Source organism: Arachis duranensis, chromosome 8, assembly GCF_000817695.3.
Source record: "Arachis duranensis cultivar V14167 chromosome 8, aradu.V14167.gnm2.J7QH, whole genome shotgun sequence".
Lineage (NCBI taxonomy): Eukaryota > Viridiplantae > Streptophyta > Magnoliopsida > Fabales > Fabaceae > Arachis > Arachis duranensis.
Window position 1 is genome coordinate 27,591,269 of NC_029779.3, and position 26,688 is coordinate 27,617,956.

Consider the following 26,688-nt stretch of genomic DNA (forward strand, 5'->3'; position numbering starts at 1 on the left):
AAGCAAAAACAGAATGAAAAACAGGAAGAGAAACAGCACACCCTGGAGGACGCACCTACTGGCGTTTAAACGCCAGTGAGGTTAGCAGATGGGCGTTTAACGTAAGGAACAGAAATCAGTTTATCGATAATCTCAATTTCAACATCACCAAGGGTCAAAGGAGCTGCCATGAGCAATGCAGTCAAGTATTGACTGCTAATTGATCCAGACAACTTCACCTGCAAATAAGATGAATAAAAGCATTTGAAAAGGATCAAATAAACACCGGTTACAATATTTTTCTTCAGAGAAGTTATAATTAAAATACCATATCTATGTAAAGTTATCGAGAGTTTGTAAGTAACTTTAGAAAATTAAGCAATCCCATTTCGAAGGACAGTCCATGACTCATTTCTCAATTTGACCGAAAAATTATAAAAGTGATGGATAAAGTTTGATAAGAAAAATCCTCATCCAACATTCCTTTTACTATTTAATTCAAGAACCAATCAGTGGCTTGTAATTGTCATTCTAAAATAGAAGAAAGATCATTCAGTATGTTTTATCCAATGCATGTTTTATCCAATACCAGTATCCAATGCAAACATTAAGGACATAAAAAAATGACACTGAATCCCACACCTTTGCTTTCGGAGCGAGACGAGCCATGAGAGCTGCAGCAGCATTACCAGCATTGTTCTCCTCTATGAAACTGATGGTTGAATTGATGACAAGAAAAGTGATAATACCAACAAAGTCTTGCCAGTCAGGAGGCTTACCCTGTACAATAATAATAAGAGCAAGTACAAAATAATCAAACTCAGATTGAGTTCACCTAAACTTAGCAAAAAGTCGAGTTAATTCAAGAGTTTGATACACCTCCATTGCTAATAACAAGTTTTAGAAGCTAGTAAGCACACTTACCCCTCCATTGGCAAGAGCAATTGCCATTATAGCAGCAACCTCCATAACCCAAGAAAGGAGATACTGGATCTATTTCTACAGCATCAATACTTTCATCAAGAATTCCAGGTTCAGTTTTCACTTCCACCTATTAAGAGAAAGGAGATATGAAACAAAAGATTAGAAAAACGTTATTTCAGTGAAAATGCAATCACTTGATATGGGCAGCAAAATTAAAATTATGAACTATACTTTGTAATATTGGACTAGGATATAGAATAGAATGAAGTAAGTATTCAAAACGTACCTCACTCTGATTTTTGCTACTATAACGAAGGTCCAGTTGATCTTTCATGTTTTCTCTCATTTTTCAAAGTAGATGGTTTTTTTCTGGTACTACAATATGGAATCGTATTCTTCACCGCAGAATTCTGTGAAATAAAAATGAAACAAATTAATAGACATCTCATCACAATGCAACAATGCCATGAGTTATTATTAGAGAAAAATAAAAAAACAAGCCATGAGCATTGTAATATTAACCCCTCTATAAGCAAGATATAATCACAAACAGTTACAATGCATAGTCCTGAAAGAAGAATCTAACCTGCAGTAACAGTTTCACTACTTGAAAATCTAACCAGATGCAAGGTTTGAGATACATATTAAAATATTAAATTATCACCATGAAAAATGAAGGGCCTCATTTGTACCTGTTAATAGTATCCCAATGGAGATGACCATGATGATGCCTGATAGTTTAAAGCTTGGTGTCTCCAACCTTCCAACATATATTTACATTTAAATGTTAGGTAAGATTATAATGTGTATTATAATGCTATATACATGAAAGTATATATATAGCTGAGAGCGTTTTTATCTGAAGTACGTCACTTGAGATCTCTCAAGAATAATATTTACTTTCCATAATACTCCCACAAATTTTCTTGGAGCAGCTCCTTAAGATTTAATTTTTTCTTTTCTCAAATAATCACATAATTTACAGAGGTAATTACAAGAAATTCACCTGAAAGCAAATGCAAACAGAAGTAGAAAAATTGGAGCAGCAGATTTACACTGAAAAGAGCAAAGGAATGCAATTAAGGTCCGGAAGGATGATTACTTCCATTAAAATAGGAAAATAAACTCAAAATGACATTTATCTCAATTAACATGAAAAGAAAATAAATCCTACTTACCATTGTAGCAAATGTGACAGAGATAAAAACTAGAGATGCATTGCTCAGGTTAACATCCATTGCTGTTCCAATAGCAGTTGGTACAACTGTAAAAGGCAAATTCCATCTGTGGCATTAGTTGATAGAAAGGTTAATATTATAATGGCAGAAATTTGCCAAAAAAAAGTGCGCTTTCAGGTGAAAGATGAGAGGAAGTAAAATTAATAGAAGTGTCACTTGACTCACTTCCAACCATCCTTTGCTAAGAAGCATGATTTTAGATACAACTTCTGGAATACAGGACAGATATAGGTACAAAATGAAAGTACAGCTACAAAGTATAAGGGATGATGAAAGACAATAATCAAAACAGTGCAAATTTTAGTTAGACTGCTGATGAGCGGATAATTTATACGCTTTTTGGCATTGTTTTTAGGTAGTTTTTAGTAAGTTTAAGCTACTTTTAGGGATGTTTTCACTAGTTTTTATGTTAAATTCACATTTCTGGACTTTACTATGAGTTTGTGTGTTTTTCTGTGATTTCAGGTAAATTCTGGCTGAAATTGAGGGATTTGAGCAAACTCTGAAGAAGGCTGACAAAAGGACTGCTGATGCTGTTGGAATCTGACCTCCCTGCACTCGAAATGGATTTTCTAGAGCTACAGAACTCCAATTGGCGCGCTCTCAACGGCATTGGAAAGTAGACATCCAGAGCTTTCCAGCAATATATAATAGTCCATAATTTATTCGAAGAATAACGACGTAACTTGGCGTTGAACGCCAAGTACACGCTGCTGTCTGGAGTTAAACGCCAGAAAAACGTCATGATCCGGAGTTAAACGCCCAAAACACGTCATAACTCAAAGTTTAACGCCAAGAAATGCCTTAGCTCGTGGAATGATCAAGCTCAGCCCAAGCATACACCAAGTGGGCCCCGGAAGTGGATTTATGCATCAATTACTTACTCATGTAAACCCTAGGAGCTAGTTCATTATAAATAGAACATTTAACTATTGTATTAGATGTCTTTTTGACCACGTCTCATCTTTGGTCTCAGTTTTGTATTATTCTTCATCTTAGGAGGCCATTGAGCATGTTTCAGGGGGCTGGCCATTCGGCCATGCCTGAACCTTTCACTTATGTATTTTCAACGGTACCCTCATTATCATTCTCACTCATGAACGCGCGTGATTGACAACCACTTCCGTTCTACCTGCAACAGAGCTTGAATGCGTATCTCTTAGATTCCCCAACAGAATCTTCGTGGTATAAGCTAGATAGATGGCGGCATTTATGAGGATCCGGAAAGTCTCACCTTGTCTGTGGTATTCCGAGTAGGACTCTATGATTGAATGACTGTGACGAGCTTCAAACTCCTGAAGGCTGGGCGTGATGACAAGCGCAAAAGAATCAAGGGATTCTATTCCAGTAGGCGCAGGAACCAACCAGTGATTAGCCGTACTGTGACAGAGTGCGTGAGCATTAGTTTTCACTGCGAGGATGGGATGTAGCCATTAGCCATGGGTGATGCCTCCAGACGATTAGCCGTGCAGTGACAGTGCATAGGATCATTTTCCCGAGAGGATTGAAAGTAGCCACCGCTGATGGTGAACCCCTATACATAGCTTGCCATGGAAAGGAGTAAGAAGGATTGAGTTGAAGCAGGAGAATAGCAGGCGTCCTTGAGCATATAGTATCTCCATTCGCTTATCTGAAATTCCCACCAATGAATCTGCATAAGTATCCTATCCCTTTTTATAATTTATTTTCTTATTTCTATTTTCAAAAACCCATAAACCAATTTAATCTGCCTAACTGAGATTTACAAGGTGACCATAGCTTGCTTCATACCAACAATCTCTGTGGGATCGACCCTTACTCACGTAAGGTTTATTACTTGGACGACCCAGTACACTTGCTGGTTAGTTGAACGGAGTTGTGAATTCAAATAAAGACAATTATTGAATAAATCCATACAAGCACAAAGAATAGTGATCACAATTTCGTCCACCAACTGCAATGATCAAGTCTTGACACTGCCAATAGATTTCAATTTACTTGAAGTGAACATTTTTAGAACCAATGTATGCTAAAGAACCATAAGTTTGTTTGTCAATATGAAATATGGATGAGACAAGTCTAGTCTCCATTAAATGGATTGGTACAAAGATGAATACCTAACAGGTTTGTTATTCTTGACAGAACTACATGTTTGTTCCTTGTAAATATAGAAAAGTATTCCATGTAACACTTCCTACGATGCTGATCCAATTTTGATAAAGCAACGGCACTAGAGCAAAGTTAGCCCCCAAGAATTTCACCTGTTCCTATCCTCTGGTGTACAATGTTTTGGAAGATATTCACAAATCGCAAGCTGATATAAATAGAACCAGAGATCCCAAATATTGTGCTAAGTGGAGCTTATATCATGTAATTACTTCACTTTTTTCAATGCCTCAAAGTTCAAAATAGTCAAATGCAACGTTCATGTGTAGATAGGTCCTTGTTCTCTCAATTTGTCAAATTTTATAGTTAGAAAAAGGGGGGAAAAAGTTAAAGAAGATAAATGAAAGAACCTGGTTTAATCTCATATCTTAAAAACTACAACTTTGGACCTCAGAATCAATGGCAAATTTATGAAAGAGGGGTTTCTATAAACTTGCTCTGCAAATCCTAGAACACTTAAGAATTAAATAATCCTAAAATATTTCAGCTTCTTGTTTTTTAACTGGTACCTCTATTTTCAAATGAATATAATATATCAAACACTGAATTTTAAAAAGAAAAAAGAAAATGAATAAATATAAAAATTATTAAGAGGAGAAAGGGATATAGAGATATACCCTCCAACGCTTGAGTCGTTGAACGGAAGCATCTTTTGTTCTGACAATATCAAAGGGATTGGAGGAGGAGCCTCCATCGTCGATGTCACCGGAGCTCCGAGGAGCTTCTATGTCGTCCTTTCCATAACTCATGCTTCTTCCAATAACTGTCGCATGAGAGATCACACTGTAAATGTTACTCTCTATCGTATTCGTTCATAGTGGCATTATCATTATCATTATTCTCCATCAACCATCACTTCAATTGCAATTAGCAAATTAAATCAATTTAACGGTGAGTAATGAAATAACGAACAGTAGTGAGCATTGACAATTAAATTAACTAGTCTTCATTGACTTACCAGTAAAATTAGAGAAGAGTAGGTTTTAACAGTGATAGTGATAGCAACATTGTCTTAATCTGTGGTACGATCTTCTTCCTTATCTTCGTCGATTGCTCTTCAACCATTCAAACAAACAAGAAACGACGAGCTTAATTAACAAAGCGTTTAAATCTCGCATTTAATTTTAAAAGAGAGATACTTTTCTAATGTAATTGGTTTTCTGAGGAATCACGGGTGGAAGTTGTAGATTCAAGGAAAGTATCCACCACGCGAAGAATATATTCCACTCTTTCTTTATTATTGTAATAGCAGTTATCATGCAAATTGAAATGAGTTTAAAATGAAGATGTAAATTAAAGGATACAATAAGAAATATCCATCAGGCCTAAAAAAAGTAACTCTCTGACTACCATTGAGTATGACTTTGACATCGACACTTTTTCAGGAATTATATAGTCTTTTGTTCCTAAATCTACAAACAAATTTATGCACACCATTAACAAGAAATGGATGCAAGGAATGCATGCACACAAAAGAATGGATGCACACCACAATGAACTCTAGCAAAACCTTGCTGAATTCCACTCAATTAACATTATCAGATACACTCTAAAGTTTATTGAACAAAATATAAAAAATTTGCCAATTCAAATGCAATGGTTATTCACATCAGTCACCATCCAACAATTAGATTTTGAATTAACTAAAAAGTAAGAAAATAAAAATCAGAGTGACAAAAAAAGAAAAACAAAGCATACTGCTGGGGATTTTCACTCGACCATAGATGGTGTAACCTTCAGCGGACCTGAAAAAAAACAAATTAGGATTAAAATCGATCCACATAACATAATTCTAAACCAGAGAGAACAAACGAAAAATTAGGGTTAAGGGACGAGAATTAGGGTTAAGAAAAACAGGGAAGGGACAGGGTTAGGGTTAGGGATAATGAAATCGGAACAGAATCACAATGGAAGGATTAGGGCTAGGGACAAGAAGGAGGCGGAGGCCTACCTGAACTAACAGCGATGAGAGAAGACGATGACAAACCTCCGGCGAGGAGAGAAGAAGCAGCGCGAGAGCAGCGGCGGAGGGAGCTCATAAGACAAGAGCACGGCTGAGAGAGCTCGTGTGACGACGAAAAGAGCAAACGCATTGAGAGCGGCGGTGGAAGGAGCTCGTGCGACGTGAGCCACGGCGGCGGCAGTGACGGCAACAGCGGAGGACGTCACATCTTCAATGGAGCTTCAGTGGAGAGAGAGAGAGAGAGAAGGCATGGGAGTAATTCACGTGAAAAAAAGTGAACTGAAGTATTCGGGAGTAAAGACTCATCTCCTTATTCTAATATATTTCCGACGGAAAATTTAAATTACAGACGGATTTTTTGTCTGTAATAATTTAATAAAATACAACGTTTTGTCTATTTAATTACAGATGGATTTTTCGTCTGTAACTATTTCTCACTGAAAAAAATTAATTTTTTCGACGGAATTATCGACGGATTCTCTTTTCCGTCTATAATTTATGCTAATCCATTTTTTTGTTTTCCAACAAAAAATCCCTCTAAAATTTCCTCTGTATTTCAGTGGGATAAAATCCGTCGGAAATATCCGTCTGTAATAACTAGTTTTCTAGTAGTGTACGTTTCTTACTTATGTTATATTATTTCGTAGTTGTAAAGGTTAGGTTCATTGGTTTAAATGAATGAGTTTTAGATGTGTGCAGGAATTAATTTAAAAGATGGGATATTATTTTGGATGTGTTACAAGTCAATCTAGTTAGCTTTGAAAAAAATTTTAACTACTATAATCAAGTGTAATTTATGCACAATAAATGAACAATTAATAAATTCGACACACTCTACAAACAAGCAAAAACACTATATATAGAATAACCAATTACATTGTATAAATTACTTACCTGATTAGTAGTCGTAGTAATAACTCTACATTAAGAACTTAAAGACGATGCTTCAAATTTATTCCTATTACACATTCCAAAATTTATAATATTACACATACAAAATTATATGTTTACACAACCTAAATCACAAGCTTGCACACCAAATAACTAATAGTCAACAAAAATCACCAATAAAAACAAATTAATTCTCAACACAAGTATGAGAATAGAACAACCAGACAGCAGTAAAATTCACATAATATTTTCTTGCAAATAACGAAAACTCACGTAAACAGATCCAAAACTCCGTGAAAAACATAAACACTTCCAAAATACAGAAATTGTACATACAAAAATAATTTAACATTGCAATATATATGAGAATCTCTTCAAGCCATTTTAATCTATTTTTAATTACAAAGAAAAAATATTATACAAAATAATAAGAAAAACAATAGTGTTAGAGAATGCGCAAAGAAAAACTCTATGAACAAAGACCCATACAAACTTTAGGTATGTTTTCGGCGCGGATGAACGGCAACACTGATGCGAACGAACGGTGACGAGGAGGAGGAAGGCAGTGACGAATGAGGGTCGAGGAAGAGGAAGACAACGTTGTGGATGAGCGCTGAGGAGGAAGAGGACGACTTCAAGGATGAGCGCCGAGGAGAAAGGTGTCGCGGATGAACAACGGTGGAAGGAGGATGATGAACTACGGACAGCGTGCGTCTCTAGGTTTATGATGTGTGGTGAATGTGACTGTTCTACTTCCTTCAAGATTTTGTATGGTATTAGTTAATAATTAGATGGTTTAAGGTTATTTTAAAATATTAATGTTAGAAACAAGAGACTAAACTTTGTGTATTATTGAGTGTATTCAAGTTGTCAATTCAAGTTGTCTAGATTGATACAATATAAAAGAATATTTATAGATACTAAGAGAATCGTAATAATAAAGACATAATCTCCTATAATAAATATTCAGATATACTAAATAATACTAATTGATCTTAATTGATCCTAATTATATTCTTCCTAATTATATTCTAACATCCCCCCTCAAACTCAAGTGACAACTTGAGTTTGAGACTTATTTAAAACAACCAAATAAAGAGAAGAAAGAAAAAAAATGCATAAACTCTCTAAAATGGGTTCAGACAAAACTGGCAGAAGAAAGCGCAGATGGAACTGCCGCTTGTCTGAAGAAAGCGCAGACGGAATTGTGTCGCTTGTCTGAAGAAAATGCAGACGAAATTGTCACTTGTCTGAAGGAAGTACAGATGGAACTGTCGAAAAAATGCAGACAAAACTGCCACAAGAGAACGCAGACGGAACTGTCACGAGAAAAACGCAGATAGAACTATTGAAAGAGAGCGAAAACTATACGATTTCTTTATAAGAATAGGTAAGCAGCGGATGAATTCGGCTCGAAAAAAATAGGCTAATCGGTGAGGTGAAAAAGTATCAAATGAGTGACATAAGAAAAAAAGAATGACATAAAAAAATGCAAAAACTATGGTGATTTTATCGCAAGGAAAACAACCTATCATTTTCAAGGAGGATACCATGGTTCTGATATCATGTTAGAAACAAGAGGCTAAACTGAAAAAAGGATTTGTGTATTATTGAGTGTATTCAAGTTGTCAATTCAAGTTGTCTAGATTGATACACTATAAAAGGATATTTATAGGCACTAAGAGAATCGTAATAATAAAGACGTAATCTCCTATACTAAATATTCAGATATACTAAATAATACTAATTGATCTTAATAATTGATCCTAATTATATTCTTCCTAATTATATTCTAACAATTAAAATCGAAATTTTGTATTTTAATTAATTTGATTTTTGGATGTGTATTTAAATTGTAATATATTAATAATTAAATATATTAAATTTGAAACAGAAATTTAAAATTTAAATTTTAGATTTCAGTTTTATTTAGTTTGTATTTTGGATGTGTATTTAATTTTAAAAATATAATAAATCTATTCATAATTTTTAGATGTATTTATTTATTTTATTAAATTATTATAATAAAAAATTGAATATTGTACAATTTTTAAAGGATACATAGTTGAATTGATTTTATATCTATTCTGATATGAAGAACACAGAAATACTAACAAAAAATATAACTTATTTTTTATTTATTTTTATTAATTTTTTATAATTATAATTTTTATTATTATATTTTTTTCAAATTTTTTGAACGAAAAAATTAAGAATAATTAGATTTCAATAATTTATTCTATTTTATCATAAAACAAAATATAAGAATATTAAATTTTGTGTCTATATCTTTTATATCTATTTTTATGATCTTCTCTTATCCTCTTTTCAGAAACAAATCTAGTAATTATCTAATAAGTTATACCCAAAAAATGAAAAAACGAAATAAAAGAAAAAGAGAAGTTAACAGATAAGTTTTTGTTCATTCTATCGCGTAAAATAGAATTTTCGAATCTTTCTAGCTCTACCAAAAGGCTTGAACAATACCCTAGCCAATTCTTCGCATATAAACACATAGAATAGTTTTCTTATTTGTCATCAACTAGAGATAAATGATTAAGAATTTCATTTAATAATGATAAAGATGAAAAAGGTTTTGATGGAATAATAAATTAATTAAATTAATAAGAGAAGTGATGCATGCGGCATTAATTAAGAAGTATGGTACGTTGAAGTGGCTAAGGTCTCTATATCTCTGACTGCACCTTACTTTCTGGTGAAGTTGCAGCACTCTTGCTTTGAGAGAGAGAGAGAGAGAGATAGTTATTAAGTGGCCAATGGTGGTCCAATAATAATCAGGGAAAGGAAGACGGAAACATAGATTAAATAAAAGACCAATCAATCATATCATTCAAAAAACAAATATAAACTACTAGTAGCAGGGTAAAACCAAGAAACCATTATATTTACTGGTTCGTTGTAGATTTCTATGATGTTTGATATGAAGTTGGTGAAGATAGGTTGCAAGTTTGAATTTGGAAAGTAGGTTGATTTAACAAAGAAGCAATGCAATGCAAGACGACAACTTCAAAAACGTTGCATCGATCTGCCCTTCGTTGACTCATCATCTTCTTTTCAAAATACATATATATTATTATTCAAAATTATATAACATATATGCGTGGTTCATATATATGATGTCACCACAAAACATGTGACACGTTATACGTACATATCACATATGATTAAAATCTGTTAGGCTTTATGCAGCTTCTTTTTTCTTTTTTTTTGGTCAGGTATCCAGGCCGTAAGAGGCCCAGAACCAAAAAAAGTTCCATGCCCAAACCCGGCTGAACTCCACAGTAGAACGCCTTTGCTTTGAGGGGGTGTTCTCCAAACTAAGAAATCAACCAATAGAAGCTGAGAGTGAGAGGAGTCGCTAACGCCTACGGCCGGTGAAGAGTTGAGAGGTTCTCTCCCCATTACCGACCAGAATAGCCCGGTCTTTTGCCGTAAGCCACGCCGAGTTGCGGTGTTAAACATGCCGCTAAGGCCCTTTAGATGGAATTCAAGTCAACAAGCTGAGATTTCTGATTCAAATGCTGGGGCAGATCTACTTGACATTATTCTCAAGCTGCAGCAACTTTCCGCTAGCAAATTCCAATCGCCTGAATGAATAGACACTGTGCTTGGCATCGAAGGTCTTCGTACTCGCCGGCAAGAACTTGATGTACCCCCCTCGGTGTAGCAGTATCCAGTCGCCCATCATTCAAGCTCTTCCTTGATGATGTAGCTTTCGACGGAGCCTTTTCTTCCGAAGCCGCAGCCGGGCCGTCTCCGTCAGCACCCTCCAGCGCTCAGCAGCTCAAGTAGCAACCTCCATAGGTTGCCGAAGCTGTAACCGCAGCTGACCCACATTCGGAACACCTAGCTTTGCGGCCGCATTACCTTGGGATGCATGCGGACCCACTGCCTCAGATCAGACACAATCTGGGATGGATTGTGACCCCTCTGGTAGAACAGGACACGAACCCTTCATGACTCTTCAATTTTATCGTTGAGAAGACTCCAATCTATTATCCAACAAGAGCAGCTACGGTCTTCGTTCGTTACAATGAAACTCACCCTTCCTTCCTTCGAAATGCTACGGATTTACCATGCCTTCCCTTACTCATCGGAACGGCGCCGTTCCCTCCCCTAGGGACACCAAAAAAACCCAAATTCAAACAAGGAAAATAATGAAACAGCAAGCTTGCTATTCCACCATCTCCCCAGAATGAAGGTGCCAAAATCCATATCCAAATTACCCTCAAACTTTCAACCTGCAAGCGAAGTAAATTTCTTTCTGGTTTAATTAATTCACAGCCAGTCCAAAATAAATTACATGCTTATGATCTGTTTGCCATTTGCACTGACATGTAGTTCTCTTTTTTCCAAAATGTTCGTGATGGTTTGTGGCTTGCACCTGAGCCAATTCCGTTGAAGAGAACCGTCGACTGTCAGTTTGGCTACTTCATGCGCTAAGACATTTTCCTCTCTAAGAACCAGGTAAATCTACAATTTGAAATATTTTGTGCTAAATCTAAAATGTCATTCAAAATAACTTGAATTTCTGCGATTGATGTCTCTGATTTTAAAACTTGGATGAGAATCAAACTGTCAGATTCAAATATAATTCTTTCCAGTTAAAAGTTTTTTGTTATTATTAGTGCTTCCCGAACCGTTAAGGCTTCCGCAGTTAAAGGCGAGGTGGGCTCTATTTTAAAGTTTGAGACTGTGAGGAAATATAATGCACGAATGTTTTTTGTTTCGGCTGAATACTGTGTTGTTCGTTTTGGACAGAAAAGACAATAGTGAACTTAACGAGAAACACGTATTCTGACCCTCGAGATTTGGATCTGGATTTAAGGCCCAACTGTGAGTCCAAAAAGTGGCCTGGCTGGTCACTAGTGTTATGATTTTGTTGGTCCAAGCCTTGTTGGACTCTGGCGAAGGATATAGACTATAGATCAGAGTACAGTTTAGTCCAAAGTGCTTTTTTTTTTTTGGTGACTAGTCCAAAGTGCTTTAATTTTAGATGGAACAATTTCATCAAATTTTTATTCTTTAAAATTTTAAGAATTAATCGCATAAGATAGATGAATTCTTTTACTGTTTTCAATCAAATTTTTAATATACATATTAGACAAATAATTCTTAAAAAAATATTTTTAGATAAATTAGTGTTCCATTTTAAAAAATAAAAAATCGATTTAAAATTATTTGGGAAATGAATTTGCATAGTTATTTGAAGTTATGAATGAATGAAATGTGTGAAAATGTGGAACTAGTGTGGGTGTATGGTGAGAAAGCAGTGTTCCATTGTGTTGGTCAAAGTCAAAGACTGAAACTATAAAGTATAAACCCACCCTGATTTATCATAACTCAATATTCTTCCCTTCCAGACACCATGGACAACCTCAACCTGGCATTAAGGTTAATATTGTCTTTCAACCTATTACTATTACTCCCATGTTGTTGTTGTTGTTGTTCAGTGGCTCCGCCACTTCCCATATTGCCCCTCCCAAACGCCTTCCAGATCCAATGGCAGCTGAGCCACATGTCCCTCTTCTTCCACTTTGGTCTCAACACCTTCACCGGACAAGAGTGGGGCTCCGGCCACGTCCACCCTTCCCTCTTCAACCCCACCAACCTCAACGCCACTCACTGGATACACCTCGCCAAACTCAACGGCTTCAACCGCGTCATCCTCACCGCCAAGCACCACGACGGTTTCTGCTTGTGGCCTTCCCAATACACTAACTACTCTGTTCGCTCCTCTCCCTGGAAGGCCGGCACCGGGGACGTCCTCGCTGACCTCTCCGCCGCCGCCAAACTTGCCGGCGTTGACCTCGGCATCTACCTCTCCCCCTGGGATCGACACGAGCACTGTTACGGTGACACCTTGCTCTACAATCAGTTCTACTTGGCCCAGATGACTGAGCTACTCACTAGGTATAATACATAATATTTGGGTTTTCGAATTCGAATTTGGTATTACAATTGATTAGTTAGTTATGTTAGTTGTATGTAGTTGTTACTTGTTAGATTCATAATAGGGTTACATTGTGTTAATCATAATATGCATTTCATGATGGGAGGTATGGAGAGATAAAAGACGTATTTTTGGATGGTGCAAAAGGAGAAGGGGAGAAGGACATGGAGTATTTCTTTCACACTTGGTTCTCTCTCATTCACCAGCTTCAGCCCGCCGCCATTATATTTTCTGATGCTGGTCCTGACACTAGGTGGGTTGGGAATGAACTTGGTCTTGGTGCCTCTACTTGTTGGTCTATTTACAACTCCACTCTTACTCCAATTGGTGGCATTTACAATGATCCTCGGTGGGTTACTTAAATTCCTACGCTTTAAGCTCTATGCTCTCAGATTGTTCAATGTTTTCTTTGTTTCTAACAGATATGCGGCCGAGGGAGATCCGGCTGGTCATGAGTGGGTACCTGCCCTCTGTGATGTTTCAATCAGACCGGGTTGGTTTTGGCATCCTTCAGAACTTCCAAAGTCTGCAATCAATCTGCTTGAAATATACTATAAGTCGGTTGGTCGAAATTGTCACTTGCTACTCAATGTGCCTCCAAACTCATCGGGTCTCATTTCACCCGAGGATATCCAAGTTCTTCAAGAGTTCACTCAACTCAGAAGATCCATATTCTCCAACAATTTTGCTATAAATGCGCTTCTTCAAGCCAGCAGCACGCGAGGAGAAGGAGGAGGAACTTGTGATTCACAGTTTAGTCCCTACAATGTTCTGAAAGAAGGCATATACACTTATTGGGCTCCAGAGGAGTATCAATTAAGGTGGATATTGTACATAGATCTTCAAGAACTAGTATCCTTTAATGTTTTGCAACTACAAGAGCCTATTCAAATGGGACAAAGAGTGAGTGAGTTTCACCTCGAGGCATTGCATCTAGATGGTGTATGGAAGAGAGTTACAAATGGCACCACAATTGGATATCAGAGGCTTTTGCTGTTTCCAAAAGTAAAATCTCAGCATTTGAAGCTTGTTATTGACAAGTCTAGAGCTGATCCACTGATATCATACTTGGGAATCTACATGGATCCAGTTACCATTTGGAGCAGCATATATGATGATACAGTCTTAACAAGCCATTTCAATGCAACTCAAGTTATTCATATTATCACACAAGACAACTCTCCCACTGCTACAATGTAAACTTGCTCAGTTATTTTTCTTGTAGTTGTATGTTACACGGAAATAGAAGAAAATTTTTTGCTCATTTATGTATGTGTGAATTGGTATCTGTTTTTCTCCCCATGTATTTTGTAGAATCTTGTAGATGACTCGTCTCTCAATAAGGAGAGCAGTAATCTGTGCAAATTGCTGTGTAATTTACTTTCATAGTATCAAGAACAAATCTTCCAAGTTCCAATGGTTATTAACTTGCACGCAATGGCCTTCAAAATTCCTAAGATAAATTTTTGTTGTTGACATGTTTATTAATAAATCAAAGAAATTAATAAGTTCACCAATATGTATAAACTAAAACTTCAGTAAGTTAAAAAATGTATTAAGTGCAAATCTCATTCTTTCACTTGTTCTATTTTAATTTGTTCATATCATAATATCCTTTTTAATTAGATTTTATTTATTTCTTCATTATTTTCTTACTAGATTGGAACTTTAAAAGGGTTGATAGAGATATTCATAGTAATTGAGGATGGAAGCAGCAGCAGAGCAAGGAGAGAGAGAAAGCAGAACACAGATGCTAACAGGCACGGTTTTAGGGATAGACCACACCGATCTCTTTTACAGAGTCTGTGCTCTTTGTGAAAGGACCCTTTCCTTTCCCTCCGGTGATGATTCTGATGCCCCAGCTTCTTCCCTCTGCAAATTCTGCCACCCGCACCCTGCTTCTGCCTCCTCTGCCTCCAAAAGACTCTTCCGAATCCTAGTATCTTCTTTTTTTTTCCCTCTTCAAAGTTCTGTTTTTTCTGTGACCCTTTGTGTTATTTACACCAAATAGTATTGAATTTTGTTGTGGGGGTGCTTTGTTTTGCAGATGTCGGTTGCGACAGAAACAAAGGTCTTCAGTGTCATATGCTTCGATAGAGTTGCCAGGGTTCTGTTCGGTTGTTCTGCAGATGACTTCTTTCACTTTGCAAAGCTCCACCCTTTTTGTGGTAATCTTCTACCCCTTTCATTTGGAAGTTGGATTATCCAAGCTCTCAATGATGTAGAGCGTGAACATAGAGTTTATACTGTGAAAGATTCCTCCTTTTTTTTTTCCCTTTTGGGTCCTGCATTCAGCTTTGAACCTGGTTTGTATCTGCAGGTGTGACTGTAAATGAGATTCTGGAGGGAGAGATGTTCACTATGACTCTAACCAAGCCCCTCAATGGCAATGCTAGACATCTAAGGCTTGCATCCGCTGTTCCTTTGAGCTCTACATTTCAGCCCATCATTCAGGTTTTAAGAGAATACTACACATCATCACATACTAGTTAGTCACAATTTATTTTGTGTAAAATTTTAAGTGAAAATCATTTTACAGTGGCATAATTAAGGTACAAGAAGGTGGGAAATAAATGTTAGTTATTTTCATTTTATGTTAGCCATGATTCATGAGAAAGAAATATTAGCTCCATTTAGTTTACTTGTTTGGATGGTGTCTCCATACTGAAAACTCTCTATTTCATTATACAGCCTTTGTGTGTGATTTTTAGTCCTCTTTTTTTAATATCTGTGCCAGTTAATGGCATGACAAAGTAAAAGAGAAAAGAAAAAGATCATTCACTGAGGATCATGGCATCATGCTGAACTAACATATTTATTCAAAGATTTATTTCTAAATTAATAAAATCAAATACAGATTTGTGCACAATTTCAGGGATAGTAGTAGAAGCTAGACAATCCCAAATATTATGCATGGAGCCATGCCCACAAGTTAATATGATCACAAGCTATGCCTTGTTATTTTTGCTTTGAGTCCATCATTTAGGAGAGACATTAGCCCCACCATTTTTCGGTGTTAGTTTCCCTTGCATCCAGTTTGTTAGCATCTGAAGTGCAGCTTTTGGTTGATCCATGGGAACCATGTGCCCAGCTTCGTTCACCTGTTTTTTCACAAAATAAAGTTATCAAAAGTGGATATAACAATGTCAACTCAAGAACACACCCTTGAACACAAACCTTGAGGAACGCAAGAGGTCCATGGCTTTTAAGAGTCCCTGCTGCTGCGCCATCTACCAAAAATGGGACAGTAGAAGCTGCTTCAAACTCCTTTTGACCTGACCACTCCATTGCATGAACCCACCTTGAATTCCCTGAGCAATGAGAAACAAAAGCATTAAGAATGCTGATCATTGCACTTCTTTTTTTGTCCTTCCGACACAAACAACTTTAGCTTCAAATTAATTGAGTTGGCTGCAAAAAGCTTACCAAGCCAATTGCATATGAGATCTTCTTCTCCAGCATATACAAGAACCTGGATTCCATCCTCAAGAAGAGCCGGGATTCCAACTTCGAGATTTCTCATCCAGTCCTGCATCATAGCATCATAGACTATGCTACTGCACGAAACAAAGTCCAAGTCCCCAACACCTAAAGCATCCCTAACTGTCTTCTCGTTTAAGAATGTCTCTACATTGGAGAAGTCATAACACAGATTTCCCTCGCATTTCTTTCTAATGTCATAGTACTGCAGTTTCAATAGTAGAAGAATTCATAAGTGAAACTATGGTAGTCAGGTAGGATTTTTTAGGCAAATAATTAGATTGGTAAGAAAAGTGTACTATGTTCTCTTATGATACCATACATTAATGTCGCCGGCGATGGACATTATCCGACTGAATATGGCATTGCATTTATATAATGAAGTCATACATGCATCTCCACCATCAGTACCTGACAAATACAATATAATTTAAGGGTGTCAAACAAGTAAAATTACATATTGTTTGAGCAATAAGCTGGTAAGTTTTCTCCCATTGTGTTTTTCTTTTCTAAGATCATTCATCATGGGGCTAAAAAATTTAATTTGTAACCTAACATAACATACCACAGCTTTTTATGGCATCTTTGCATGATGGGATCAACTTGCTGATACTATCATAATCAGACTTTTTAATCAGTCCTCTGTCTAATGCATAGTCTGTGTATGCTTGGTACTGAATTTCTGGATTGGTCAAACCATTACCAATAGCAAAACCCTGTTTATGAAATTGATCAAGAGAATCAGTATTATTATTATCAAGTAAAGGCAATTAACAAACCTTGTAATGTACATATATAATGAGAGAGTTTTGAGACCTTGAGATTGATTATTATTCCTTCCTTTGCTTTGTTGCCTTGGTGAACCCTTGATGCAAGAGCTGGAATGTAGTGTCCAGCATATGACTCTCCAGTGATGTAGAAATCATTCTTGACAAATTGGGGGTGCTCCTTGAAAAATGCCTGTCATTGATGCAGAATTGGAGTGTACATGTTATTTTTATCACCATGCATTTTCACTTTATGAATTGTTTTGTTTAGTCACAATTATGGAATGGACTTTACCTGCAAGAAATCATAGAGATCATTGCTAACACCTGCTTCATCATGGCGGATGTCATCATCATCAGAAGTATAACTAAAGCCTGTCCCAATAGGCTGGTCTACAAAAAGAATATTTGATGCCTACAAATCAAAAGTAAACATTGATGCCAACCATAACCAATAAAGCTAATGTAACAGTTTGATTCTCTGAGATAGGTGCTAGCCGTAGCCCCATGTGTGAATGTGCTGAGAGATATAAATTATGACATTACTTTTTGTTAACTATTCTCAAAAGCGAGGCATTTGCATGGAATGAAGATGTTAAAGTAATATTTTGAGAGAAAATGCAGGAGAAAATTTATAGGCACCTTGTCCCAGCCAAATTCATTCCAAACAAGAGACAAGTTCTTTGTGATTTGGAAAGGACCATTCTCATAAAATAAAGCAAGCTCACTGCTGCACCCTGGTCCTCCGGTCAACCATATGACAACAGGGTCTTCCTTCTTATTGCGAGATTCGAAGAAAAAGTAGAACATCCTGCACCATTGATTTGAAGAGAGTTTTCCATGCAGTTAGGACCACAGCTTAGTGCCTTAATATATGTATATTTTGGCTAAAAAATAAGTTTGAGTTTCTTAATATGCAAGAAAACAGGCAAGCATTGTTTATAAGCCTAAACCAGTACAAATCATGTGATGATAAATAAATATTTGAGCCTTAATCATTTAAAGAATCTTTACAACTCATGAAACAGCTTGAGTTATATGAGAAAGTGGCAAGAAATTTAACTTTGTTAACCAAAATATCCAACTTCTTGGCAGTTATTTCTCTCAATAACTGCATAGAACTGTTACAGAGATTTCTTTGACATGAAGCTAGCAGAGAATTTGATAAGTAAATAACTAAATAGGAACTTCAAATTGCATAGCAGGGTTCATATGTATGTTTAGTTTCCTTACCTTGCCGCTTTGGAACGAGGAAGGCGATAGTACCCTGCATGGTGAGCAAGATCTTGAACAGATGTACCAGAAGAAGAAGAAGCAAGATTGTAAGGGAATGTGAGCTTCTTCTTCACAATCTTTCCAGGGACAAGATGAGTGTTACTCTCTATTCTGTTAATGGAGCCTTTAGGGAATAGGTTAAGGCCTCTGATGAGGCTCTCGGCCGTGAAAGAGTCGCCTGAGGGGCAAGTTGTAGTTTGAGTTGGAGAGGAGAATGAAGGTGAAATGAAGAGGAAGATGGTGGAGAGTGAGAAGAACAACATAGAAGATGATGCCATGATGTTTGTTTTGGAATGAGTAGAAATAAATATGAATGGCATCTCAATTTATAGTTATTAGTCTCAAAAGTGTTTGAGTATGGGAGGGTTAACAGTTGCCACTACGCACTTTATTTTCATCTTAATATTTAATTATACTTAACAAGATATATTCAAGCTAAGCAACTTCAAATAATTGAATTCTTGGAGGTGTGTAATCAAAATGCCTTCATATTCCTTCATTTACGTGTACTCACTTACATAATAAATACTCACGTTTAAGTTAATTGTGTCTCTGTCTCTCTGATAACACTACTACAAGACGATTATTTATATGAATTTGTCTTCATGTAAAAATAATGTATAAAAATTTAAAAATTATAAAATAATTTGATATATTTAATTAAATTATTTAAAAACATATTCATGTGAATAATCATCTTAAATTCTTAATAAAGGAAAGTGTATAATTTCATTACTAAACTGTAACAGAGGGATGGCAATTGGCAACTCAGTTAGCATGCCTTGCAAGGGTGGATTCCTCCATATATAAACGTTACTATATCATGAATAATGCTTTATTTTGAGATCGTGAGATACTGAGATGCTCTTGCTTAATCGTCAATTCTTAGTTTTATTTTTTATTAAAATATGTATATCCATATATATGGTATTAAGTATGCTAGCTACTACGTTTTGTTAATTATTCCGTTTACGATTTTCATTTGAATAAACAATAGCTAAAAATTAAAATAGACAAAGTAACAAATATTTCACCTTATCAACAAAATTTAATCCAAAAGATATATAAAACCATCATGTTTATATATATGCAATTACTATCTATTTATATATATGCATGTTACTACTTTTTATATTTTAATTCGTTTTTTTCCCAGCATGGCACATGCATATATGTTGGCATGGGCTGTTCTATAATTGTGAAGCTATGTAGAAAAGGAGGTTAAGAAAGTGTTGCGTGTAAGATATAATAGTGATGCCTTAAATAAATGGTCACGCAATTTTGACAAAATATACATCATAGATAAACGAGTATCATATCATATCATATCATATCATATCATATCATATATATTAGTGTGTCCCACTTTTTAGCCCATATAATATTATAACATGAGATTGGTTAGTTTTCAGTTGAAGGTAGGTGTACAACTTATAACTGAAAGTGGCGTATACGTCCACCAATAATGCCTTAAACTCAGAATCAAAGTTGAGGATCCAATCCATGACCCCGTGACACTTGCATTTGCATATATGTGTGTGTGCGCATTAAATCCTAATATTTTCTTTTTGCCACTTTTGAGAAAAAGGAACTTGTCTTCTTCCTCATTCATAAAACCTCAATGATGATACGTCATTTTAGTTTCATCAACAACTTCATTATATACGAGTCACGATTTAATTCTGTTACTAATTTGCCACTTTATGTGCACGCATATAAGATATGAGATGCCATCATATTCATTCCCATTTCTTTATCATCTTTTGCGCTTTGAGCAATGACGCACATGAAAATAACCACATAACGAAATCATATATGTTCCGATGAATTAATGACTACATAAATGTACATATAGTAACAAGAATTGGTCTCACTTATATATGCTTCTACCACACAGCATCGCTTATGGTTATTCCTCATGCATGCAAAAAATCCTCTCATAACTCGCTAAGATTTCTGTTCATATATATAAATTTAATTTTTGATACTCAGTAAAATAATTTTATACAGAAAACTAATTATATATTGTCACATTAATAAAATTATTAAATTCTTAAATTTATTACTTAAAAAAAAATTAAACATATAAATTTAATTGGACGACACTATGTATTAAAGTTAAATTATCTCTCAAATTTTTTTTTTTGGTTTTCTAAGATATTCCGCAACTCAGGTCAATGATTAATCTACAGCAGTACTAAACTCCATTTAAAGATTTGCTGTAATGAATTACTACATGCACAAGACATGATTAGAATCCAAATTATCTCTTAATATATATATATAGAGGTATTTAAACGGGGCCTAAAAGGCCAGCAGAATATTACATATATATTTTTTTCATTTGTTTGGGTCTGGGGAAATGGACCAAGATGTGTATGAAAGTTTTCTTGGGCTTCCTGTCATAACCAGTTTTTTGGGTAAAAGATGTTGTCTTACCAATAAATGATTTGAAGCCCAAAAGAAACTTGAATTTGGGTTATTGATGATTGATATATATATTCACGTCCCTCTTCCAAACCTGATTTGTGTTGACGTAAAGTCAATGCCTTCTAAGGCCCACAGGAAAAAAAGTCAATGTCTTGATGAAGCATTCGTTATTCCTTTGCACTTAATCTTATCTTATCTTTTCAGTTTTTCTTAATTAAGTTAAAACCTACACACTCATGTATAATATTTCATTAGAAAAACAAGTATGTTCGCATTTCATTTAATAAAATGAATGTTATCGTGATTACCTAATGATATATAATATGGAATCAAAAAGGAAATATATTATTATAAGGCAAATGGTCCTCTTTTGGCCATTGTCGGCAAGGCAAGGGAGGGCTTATATATACAAAGCGCCATTATCATTTATATAGGTCCTTTGCATGAGACACGCCTTTTTATAAAATAAAATGTAGGGTTGGTTCTTTACTTCTTTTATTTATTTATTGTTTTCAATTCTTGCTTGGAATTTGTAAGTTGTCACTACTAATCTACTATACTACCTTGAGATCTTAATTAATGGAGATGATATTGTTATTATTTATGAATTTATAGGTTTAATTTAAGGTGAAGATATAGTTATTTTCATAAATAAATTTATCTATATTATTGTGGGGATAAATATCACATTATAATTTATAATTTTTTAGTAATATATAATAATAATATTTATTTATTTTTATTAAATTATTGAATTTGATTCTACAATAATTTTTTACTCAAGTTTTAGTATTTAATAATTAATTTAAAAATTTTATATTAGATGTCTATTAGAATAATTAATTCTCAATTTAAATAAGATTGATGTTTTTTTAATAAAAATCGGCTTAAAAGAGTATAATTTTTTTTAAAATTAGTTTTAGTTTTTTCCGTAATAATTACATTAATTGAAAGAATTTTCTCAACTATGAATATAGTAAAAGTTAGCTTCTATTATATGGGAAATAAATTTTTAAATAATTATATATATAGGGTAAAGTATACTTTTTGTCCCTAAAATTTGGCAAAAATTTAAAAAATATCCCTAAGTTTTATTTTATTTTAGTTTTGTCCAAAAAATTTTCGATTTGCATCAAATATACCATTGATAGCTAAATTTTCAAAAAAATTTAAGACCAATCTAACAATAATGCATGAAAATTATGCTTGATTTGCTTGTATTGAGGGTTGTTCTTATGAAATTGTTGTTAAATTGGTCTTAAATTTTTTGAAAAATTAGACGTTAGGGGTATATTTGATGTAAATCGAAAACTTTTGGAACAAAATTGAAACAAAATAAAACTTAAGGGTATTTTTGAAATTTTTGTCAAACTTTAGGGACAAAAAATATACTTTATATATATATATATAAAGAGATATATTTCGATTCTATTGTTAAGAAAAAAATTATTCAATTTTTTTAAAAAATATAAAAGCTAAAAAATATAATTTTAAATTATATATTATTATTTAAATTATTATTTTAGCATTTTAATTTATAAATTAGATATTTTAAAAATTAATCATATTTTACGATAATAAAATATAATTATAACAATAATCATGCTATATGTACATAAAAAATAACCGTCCATATAAAATTAATGTAAAATATTTAATTAAATTATAATCTAATAATTTTCAATTATCAACTCCACATAAAAATAAATATTTATAAGTTTATATTTTTAAACTTTTAAGATAGTTTGATTATGGACATAATTTATAATATGACTATGCTACATGTATGTACACTAAAATCAGCCAACAAAGTCAGGCATAAGTATGAAATACATATTGAAATATAAATCACCTATAAAAAATAAATTAAACCACACATGTATTTATACACAAATATATTGGTGATTGATTTTTGTGTACAAATAACATTTTTATTTATAACATATGAACAAATGGTTATGTCAAGGATCAAGATCAAGAAGCTACAGATTTTGGTTAACTATGTGTAGTTGAGTCAATAACTGAAATTCTGAAAATTCTGTTACAAAATTCAGTTACACAATATGTCTTTATAAATAACAATACCTTGTACATCAAAAAGGGAATTCAATACATGATAGTTCATTCTGATTTTCTCTCAATTCACTTCTTCTCTGTTCTTCTCTCTGCATTCTACAATTTCATTTTCTGCATCATCAACTTTACTACTCTTATTAGAAACCTTTTCATGGTATCCAAAGCCTAATGGTTGACACCATGACTATGATCCTTTCTAACGCTTCCAACTCAAAATATTGTTTACCAGTTATCTCTGATAAGTTCAACAGCAACAACTTCCTAACGTGGAAACAAACTGCAATTATCATAGTGGAAAGCCAAAATCTTGAAAGCCACTTTAAGAAGGAGAACATCCCAGCTCAAATGGTGGATTCTGGAGACCCAACAAAGCCAACAAAGACTGAATCAAAAACCTTCAAAGAATGAAAACTCCAAGACAAATCTCTTATGACCTGGCTATTGGCATCTATGGATACAACCTTCAAAAACAAGATTGTGTACTGTAAATTCTTCTATGAGAGGTGGGATAGTATTCTTGAATTCTTTACAGCATCATCAAGGGCAAGAATTCAGAATCTTCGATCACAATTAAAGTCTGTAAGACTCACTACTACCACTATTGAATATCTTACAAAAATTAGACAATTAGTAGATTCATTAATTGTCTTAGAGGCACCATTTTCTGAAGATGAATATATTCAAACCATTCTTGATGGAGTCACTGAAGAATATCAAGGCTTCATTGGCATTGTCATGACAAAAATGGGCAAGTTTACAGTAGTTAAAACAGAATCATATCTAGTAGCATATGAAGACATGCTAAATCAATTCAAGAAACCTATAATCCTTTAGCCAATTTATCTCAATCTTCTATCCCTTTGGATCAGAATTTTCAAAAAAATTATAATCCTTCTAGAGGCAGAAGAAGAGGAGGAAGATTCATGAGAGGTGGCATATTTACCAACTCAAGTCGCTTGTTTTGTCAGATCTGTAATCGTCTCGGACATGCTGCTTAGAGTTGTTATTACAGATTTGACCAGCAATTTGAGTCACCTAATGCAACATTTTCAACTCAATCATATCACCTTTCATCTCCTCCACCATCCTTTTATCAACCTAGGGCATTCTTGGAAGCACCACCATCATCATCATCCTTACAAAATACAGTTTGGTATCCTGACTCTGGAGCTAGTTAGCATGTGAGTTGTGACAGCTGAACCTAATGACCTTCTTCAAGCGGCTGAGAATCAGATTGGGTCAGATCAGTTGTATATAGGTAATGGTCAAGGTATCAAGATTTCTAACTCTAATTCTTCTACTCTTTATGATTTAAATACTGCTCTTTCTTTCAAATTAACTAATCTATTACTTGTGCCTCAAATAACCCAAAATCTCTTGAGCGTTTCTAAATTTGCAGCTGATAACTCGGTCTTTTTTTAGTTTTGGCCTCACCACTGCTTTGTTCGTGATTAGGCTACCAGAAATCATCTACTCCAAGGGATAGCTAAGAATAGAATTTATGTGTTTTTCAATCTGTTTGTACAAAAAACTCTTTTTTCAACCCCAAATTGTGTAAAGCAACAAACTGCATTAACTGCTACTTCAATTCTCAATAATTCTGTAGATACATGACATAAGAGACTTGGTCATCCCTGTTCTATGAAAACTATCTCACATAATCTGAATAAAAATCAAATTTTACATTCAAAATGCTCTACTCCTATATCTATTTGTGAATTCTGTTCTATAACAAAATTACATCAATTACCTTTTCCAAATTCTCAATCTATGTATGTGCATCCCTTAGAACTTGTCTACATAGATATTTGGGGACTAGCTCCTATAATTTCTAAGAATGGTTTTAGATATTATATTAGTTTTGTAGATGCTTATAGTAGATACACTTCTCTTTCTCTTCTGGTTAATAAATCTAAAGCCTTAGCAGCTTTTAAGCAATATAAAACTATTTTGAAAAGACAAACTGGATATTAGCTTAAAGCTATACAAAGTGATTATAGTCTTAAATTTTTGTCTAATTCCTTCAAGACTTATTTGACTGAGAAGGGAATTATTCATAGACTTTCATGTCCTTATACACATCAACAACAAGGGACAGTAGAAAGAAAACATCGACATCTTACAGAAGTTGGTCTATCATTTCTTGCCACAACTGCTCTTCCATTACAGTTCTTGGATTATGCATTCCAAACTGCTGCTTATTTCATTAATAGACTTCCCACTCCTGTTCTCAATCAATTAACTCCCTTGGAGAAACCCTTTCATCAGCAACCAGATTACACTTTTCTCAAAGTATTTGGCTGTGCTTGCTATCCTCTCTTGAGGCTTTACAACAAACATAAATTTGATTACAAGTCTCATTTATGTTTATTCTTAGGCTATGATTTTAGCCACAAAGGCTATAAGTGTCTTTCTCCATCATGTAAATTATATATATATCAAGAAATATTGTTTTTGATAAAACAAGATTCTCATACTCTTTCCATTTTACTTCAAAACATTCTTCTATTTCAGACTCCATGCCTTTCTTACCTACACCACAAGTTATCCCTGGACCACCATCACCAATTCAGTCACACACACCTCCTTTAGAAACACCAATTTCTCCCCCCATCTCCTCCCCTCCCTCTTCAAATCTGCCTCACTCAGCTTCAAATCTTACATCAGTAAATCATGACCTTCAATCTCCCACAATGCCTACTGGCCAAATTCTAACTTCAGATATGAAAATAGTGTTACCTCTTTAGCCACCCATTATCTCTTCTTCTTCACCACAAGTATCACCACCTCTTCCTCCACCACCATCCAACATTCACCCAACGAAAATCAGATCTAAATCTGAAATCTCTAAACCTCGAGTCTTTTCTAATATCACTTCCTCATTGCATAGTGATTCACAGTTTTTACATCATATATCAAAAACAGCTTCAGAAGCATTAAAACATGATTCAGAGTTTCTACATCACATACCAAAAATAGCTTCAGAAGCATTAAAACATGTTCATTGAAAACAGGCAATGCAAACTGAGTATTCTGCACTTTTAAAATGCCAAACATGGGATCTAATCTTCCCACCACCTAGTGCTGTCATTATAGGCAGCAAATGGGTCTTTGCATTGAAAAAGAACCCTCAAGACCAAGCCATTAGATATAAAGCTAGACTTGTGGCCATAGGATTTTATCAAAGAGAGGGTGTGGACTTTGAGCAAACTTTTAGTCCTGTGATTAAACCTGAAACTATTCGAATTGTGCTCTCAATTGCCTTATCTCGAGGCTGACAATTGAGACAATTTGATTTTGACAATACATTTTTCAATGGTGATTTATATGAAACGGTTTATATGCAACAACCTCCAGGATTTTGTAACACTAACCCTTTTCTTGTTTGTAGATTACGAAAAGTTATTTATGGACTCAAACAAGCTCCTAGAGCTTGGTTTCTAACCTTATCTGCCACATTAAAGAAGTTTGGTTTTATTAGTACTCGTTCAGATCCTTCTTTATTCATAGGACATACTAATACATCTGTAACTCTATTATGTGCAT

At 34.6% G+C, this 26,688-nt stretch overlaps 3 protein-coding genes and 2 long non-coding RNA genes across 7 annotated transcripts; 2 read left to right on the top strand and 3 right to left on the bottom strand.

The window, feature by feature from the left end:
- Positions 1-1,510: 1,510 nt before the first annotated feature.
- Positions 1,511-2,413, bottom strand: LOC127741159 (uncharacterized). The gene is made up of 3 exons (XR_008002124.1): positions 2,082-2,413; positions 1,910-1,959; positions 1,511-1,663 (listed from the first exon to the last, which is right to left on the bottom strand). It is a non-coding gene; the product is annotated as an uncharacterized LOC127741159 (long non-coding RNA).
- Positions 2,414-4,710: 2,297 nt separating this feature from the next.
- LOC110274589 (uncharacterized) lies at positions 4,711-6,528 on the bottom strand. Of its 2 annotated transcripts, XR_008002123.1 has the most exons (4): positions 6,238-6,528; positions 5,985-6,031; positions 5,245-5,341; positions 4,711-5,049 (listed from the first exon to the last, which is right to left on the bottom strand). It is a non-coding gene; the product is annotated as an uncharacterized LOC110274589 (long non-coding RNA). The 2 variants fall into 2 exon arrangements; XR_008002122.1 differs by having other exon boundaries at positions 4,711-5,341.
- Positions 6,529-10,501: 3,973 nt separating this feature from the next.
- Positions 10,502-14,891, top strand: LOC107461844 (alpha-L-fucosidase 1). Of its 2 annotated transcripts, none has more exons than XM_052252994.1 (6): positions 10,502-11,413; positions 11,503-11,628; positions 12,525-13,074; positions 13,221-13,463; positions 13,537-14,310; positions 14,774-14,891. In XM_052252994.1, exons 3-6 carry the CDS (start codon positions 12,530-12,532, stop codon positions 14,784-14,786), a joined length of 1,575 nt encoding a protein of 524 aa, XP_052108954.1. In that variant the 5' UTR covers positions 10,502-11,413; positions 11,503-11,628; positions 12,525-12,529; the 3' UTR covers positions 14,787-14,891. The 2 variants fall into 2 exon arrangements, with proteins under 2 accessions (XP_052108954.1, XP_052108955.1); XM_052252995.1 differs by having other exon boundaries at positions 11,568-11,628.
- On the top strand, positions 14,820-15,755 carry LOC127741158 (uncharacterized). Its single transcript, XM_052252998.1, has 3 exons — positions 14,820-15,053; positions 15,162-15,282; positions 15,435-15,755. The coding sequence occupies exons 1-3, from the start codon at positions 14,820-14,822 to the stop codon at positions 15,605-15,607; spliced, it is 528 nt and encodes a 175-aa protein (XP_052108958.1). The 3' UTR covers positions 15,608-15,755.
- A 155-nt stretch (positions 15,756-15,910) lies between these two features.
- On the bottom strand, positions 15,911-19,112 carry LOC107461845 (serine carboxypeptidase-like). The gene is made up of 9 exons (XM_016080397.3): positions 18,595-19,112; positions 18,004-18,172; positions 17,657-17,776; positions 17,411-17,554; positions 17,160-17,310; positions 16,917-17,005; positions 16,541-16,799; positions 16,292-16,425; positions 15,911-16,215 (listed from the first exon to the last, which is right to left on the bottom strand). The coding sequence occupies exons 1-9, from the start codon at positions 18,954-18,956 to the stop codon at positions 16,093-16,095; spliced, it is 1,551 nt and encodes a 516-aa protein (XP_015935883.1). The 5' UTR covers positions 18,957-19,112; the 3' UTR covers positions 15,911-16,092.
- Positions 19,113-26,688: the final 7,576 nt, after the last annotated feature.

Bases quoted from the DNA above. Each gene is read 5' to 3' on its own strand.
- LOC107461844 (XM_052252994.1), top strand. From the start codon at position 12,530: ATGGACAACCTCAACCTGGCATTAAGGTTAATATTGTCTTTCAACCTA. The intron at 13,075-13,220 runs GTATAATACATA...TCATGATGGGAG, and splicing joins ATGACTGAGCTACTCACTAG to GTATGGAGAGATAAAAGACG. The intron at 13,464-13,536 runs GTGGGTTACTTA...TGTTTCTAACAG, and splicing joins GGCATTTACAATGATCCTCG to ATATGCGGCCGAGGGAGATC.
- LOC127741158 (XM_052252998.1), top strand. From the start codon at position 14,820: ATGGAAGCAGCAGCAGAGCAAGGAGAGAGAGAAAGCAGAACACAGATG. The intron at 15,054-15,161 runs GTATCTTCTTTT...TTTGTTTTGCAG, and splicing joins AAAGACTCTTCCGAATCCTA to ATGTCGGTTGCGACAGAAAC. The intron at 15,283-15,434 runs GTAATCTTCTAC...TTGTATCTGCAG, and splicing joins AAAGCTCCACCCTTTTTGTG to GTGTGACTGTAAATGAGATT.
- LOC107461845 (XM_016080397.3), bottom strand. From the start codon at position 18,956: ATGCCATTCATATTTATTTCTACTCATTCCAAAACAAACATCATGGCA. The intron at 17,006-17,159 runs GTATGTTATGTT...TGTATTTGTCAG, and splicing joins AGATGCCATAAAAAGCTGTG to GTACTGATGGTGGAGATGCA. The intron at 16,426-16,540 runs GTAAGCTTTTTG...CTCATTGCTCAG, and splicing joins TCTCATATGCAATTGGCTTG to GGAATTCAAGGTGGGTTCAT.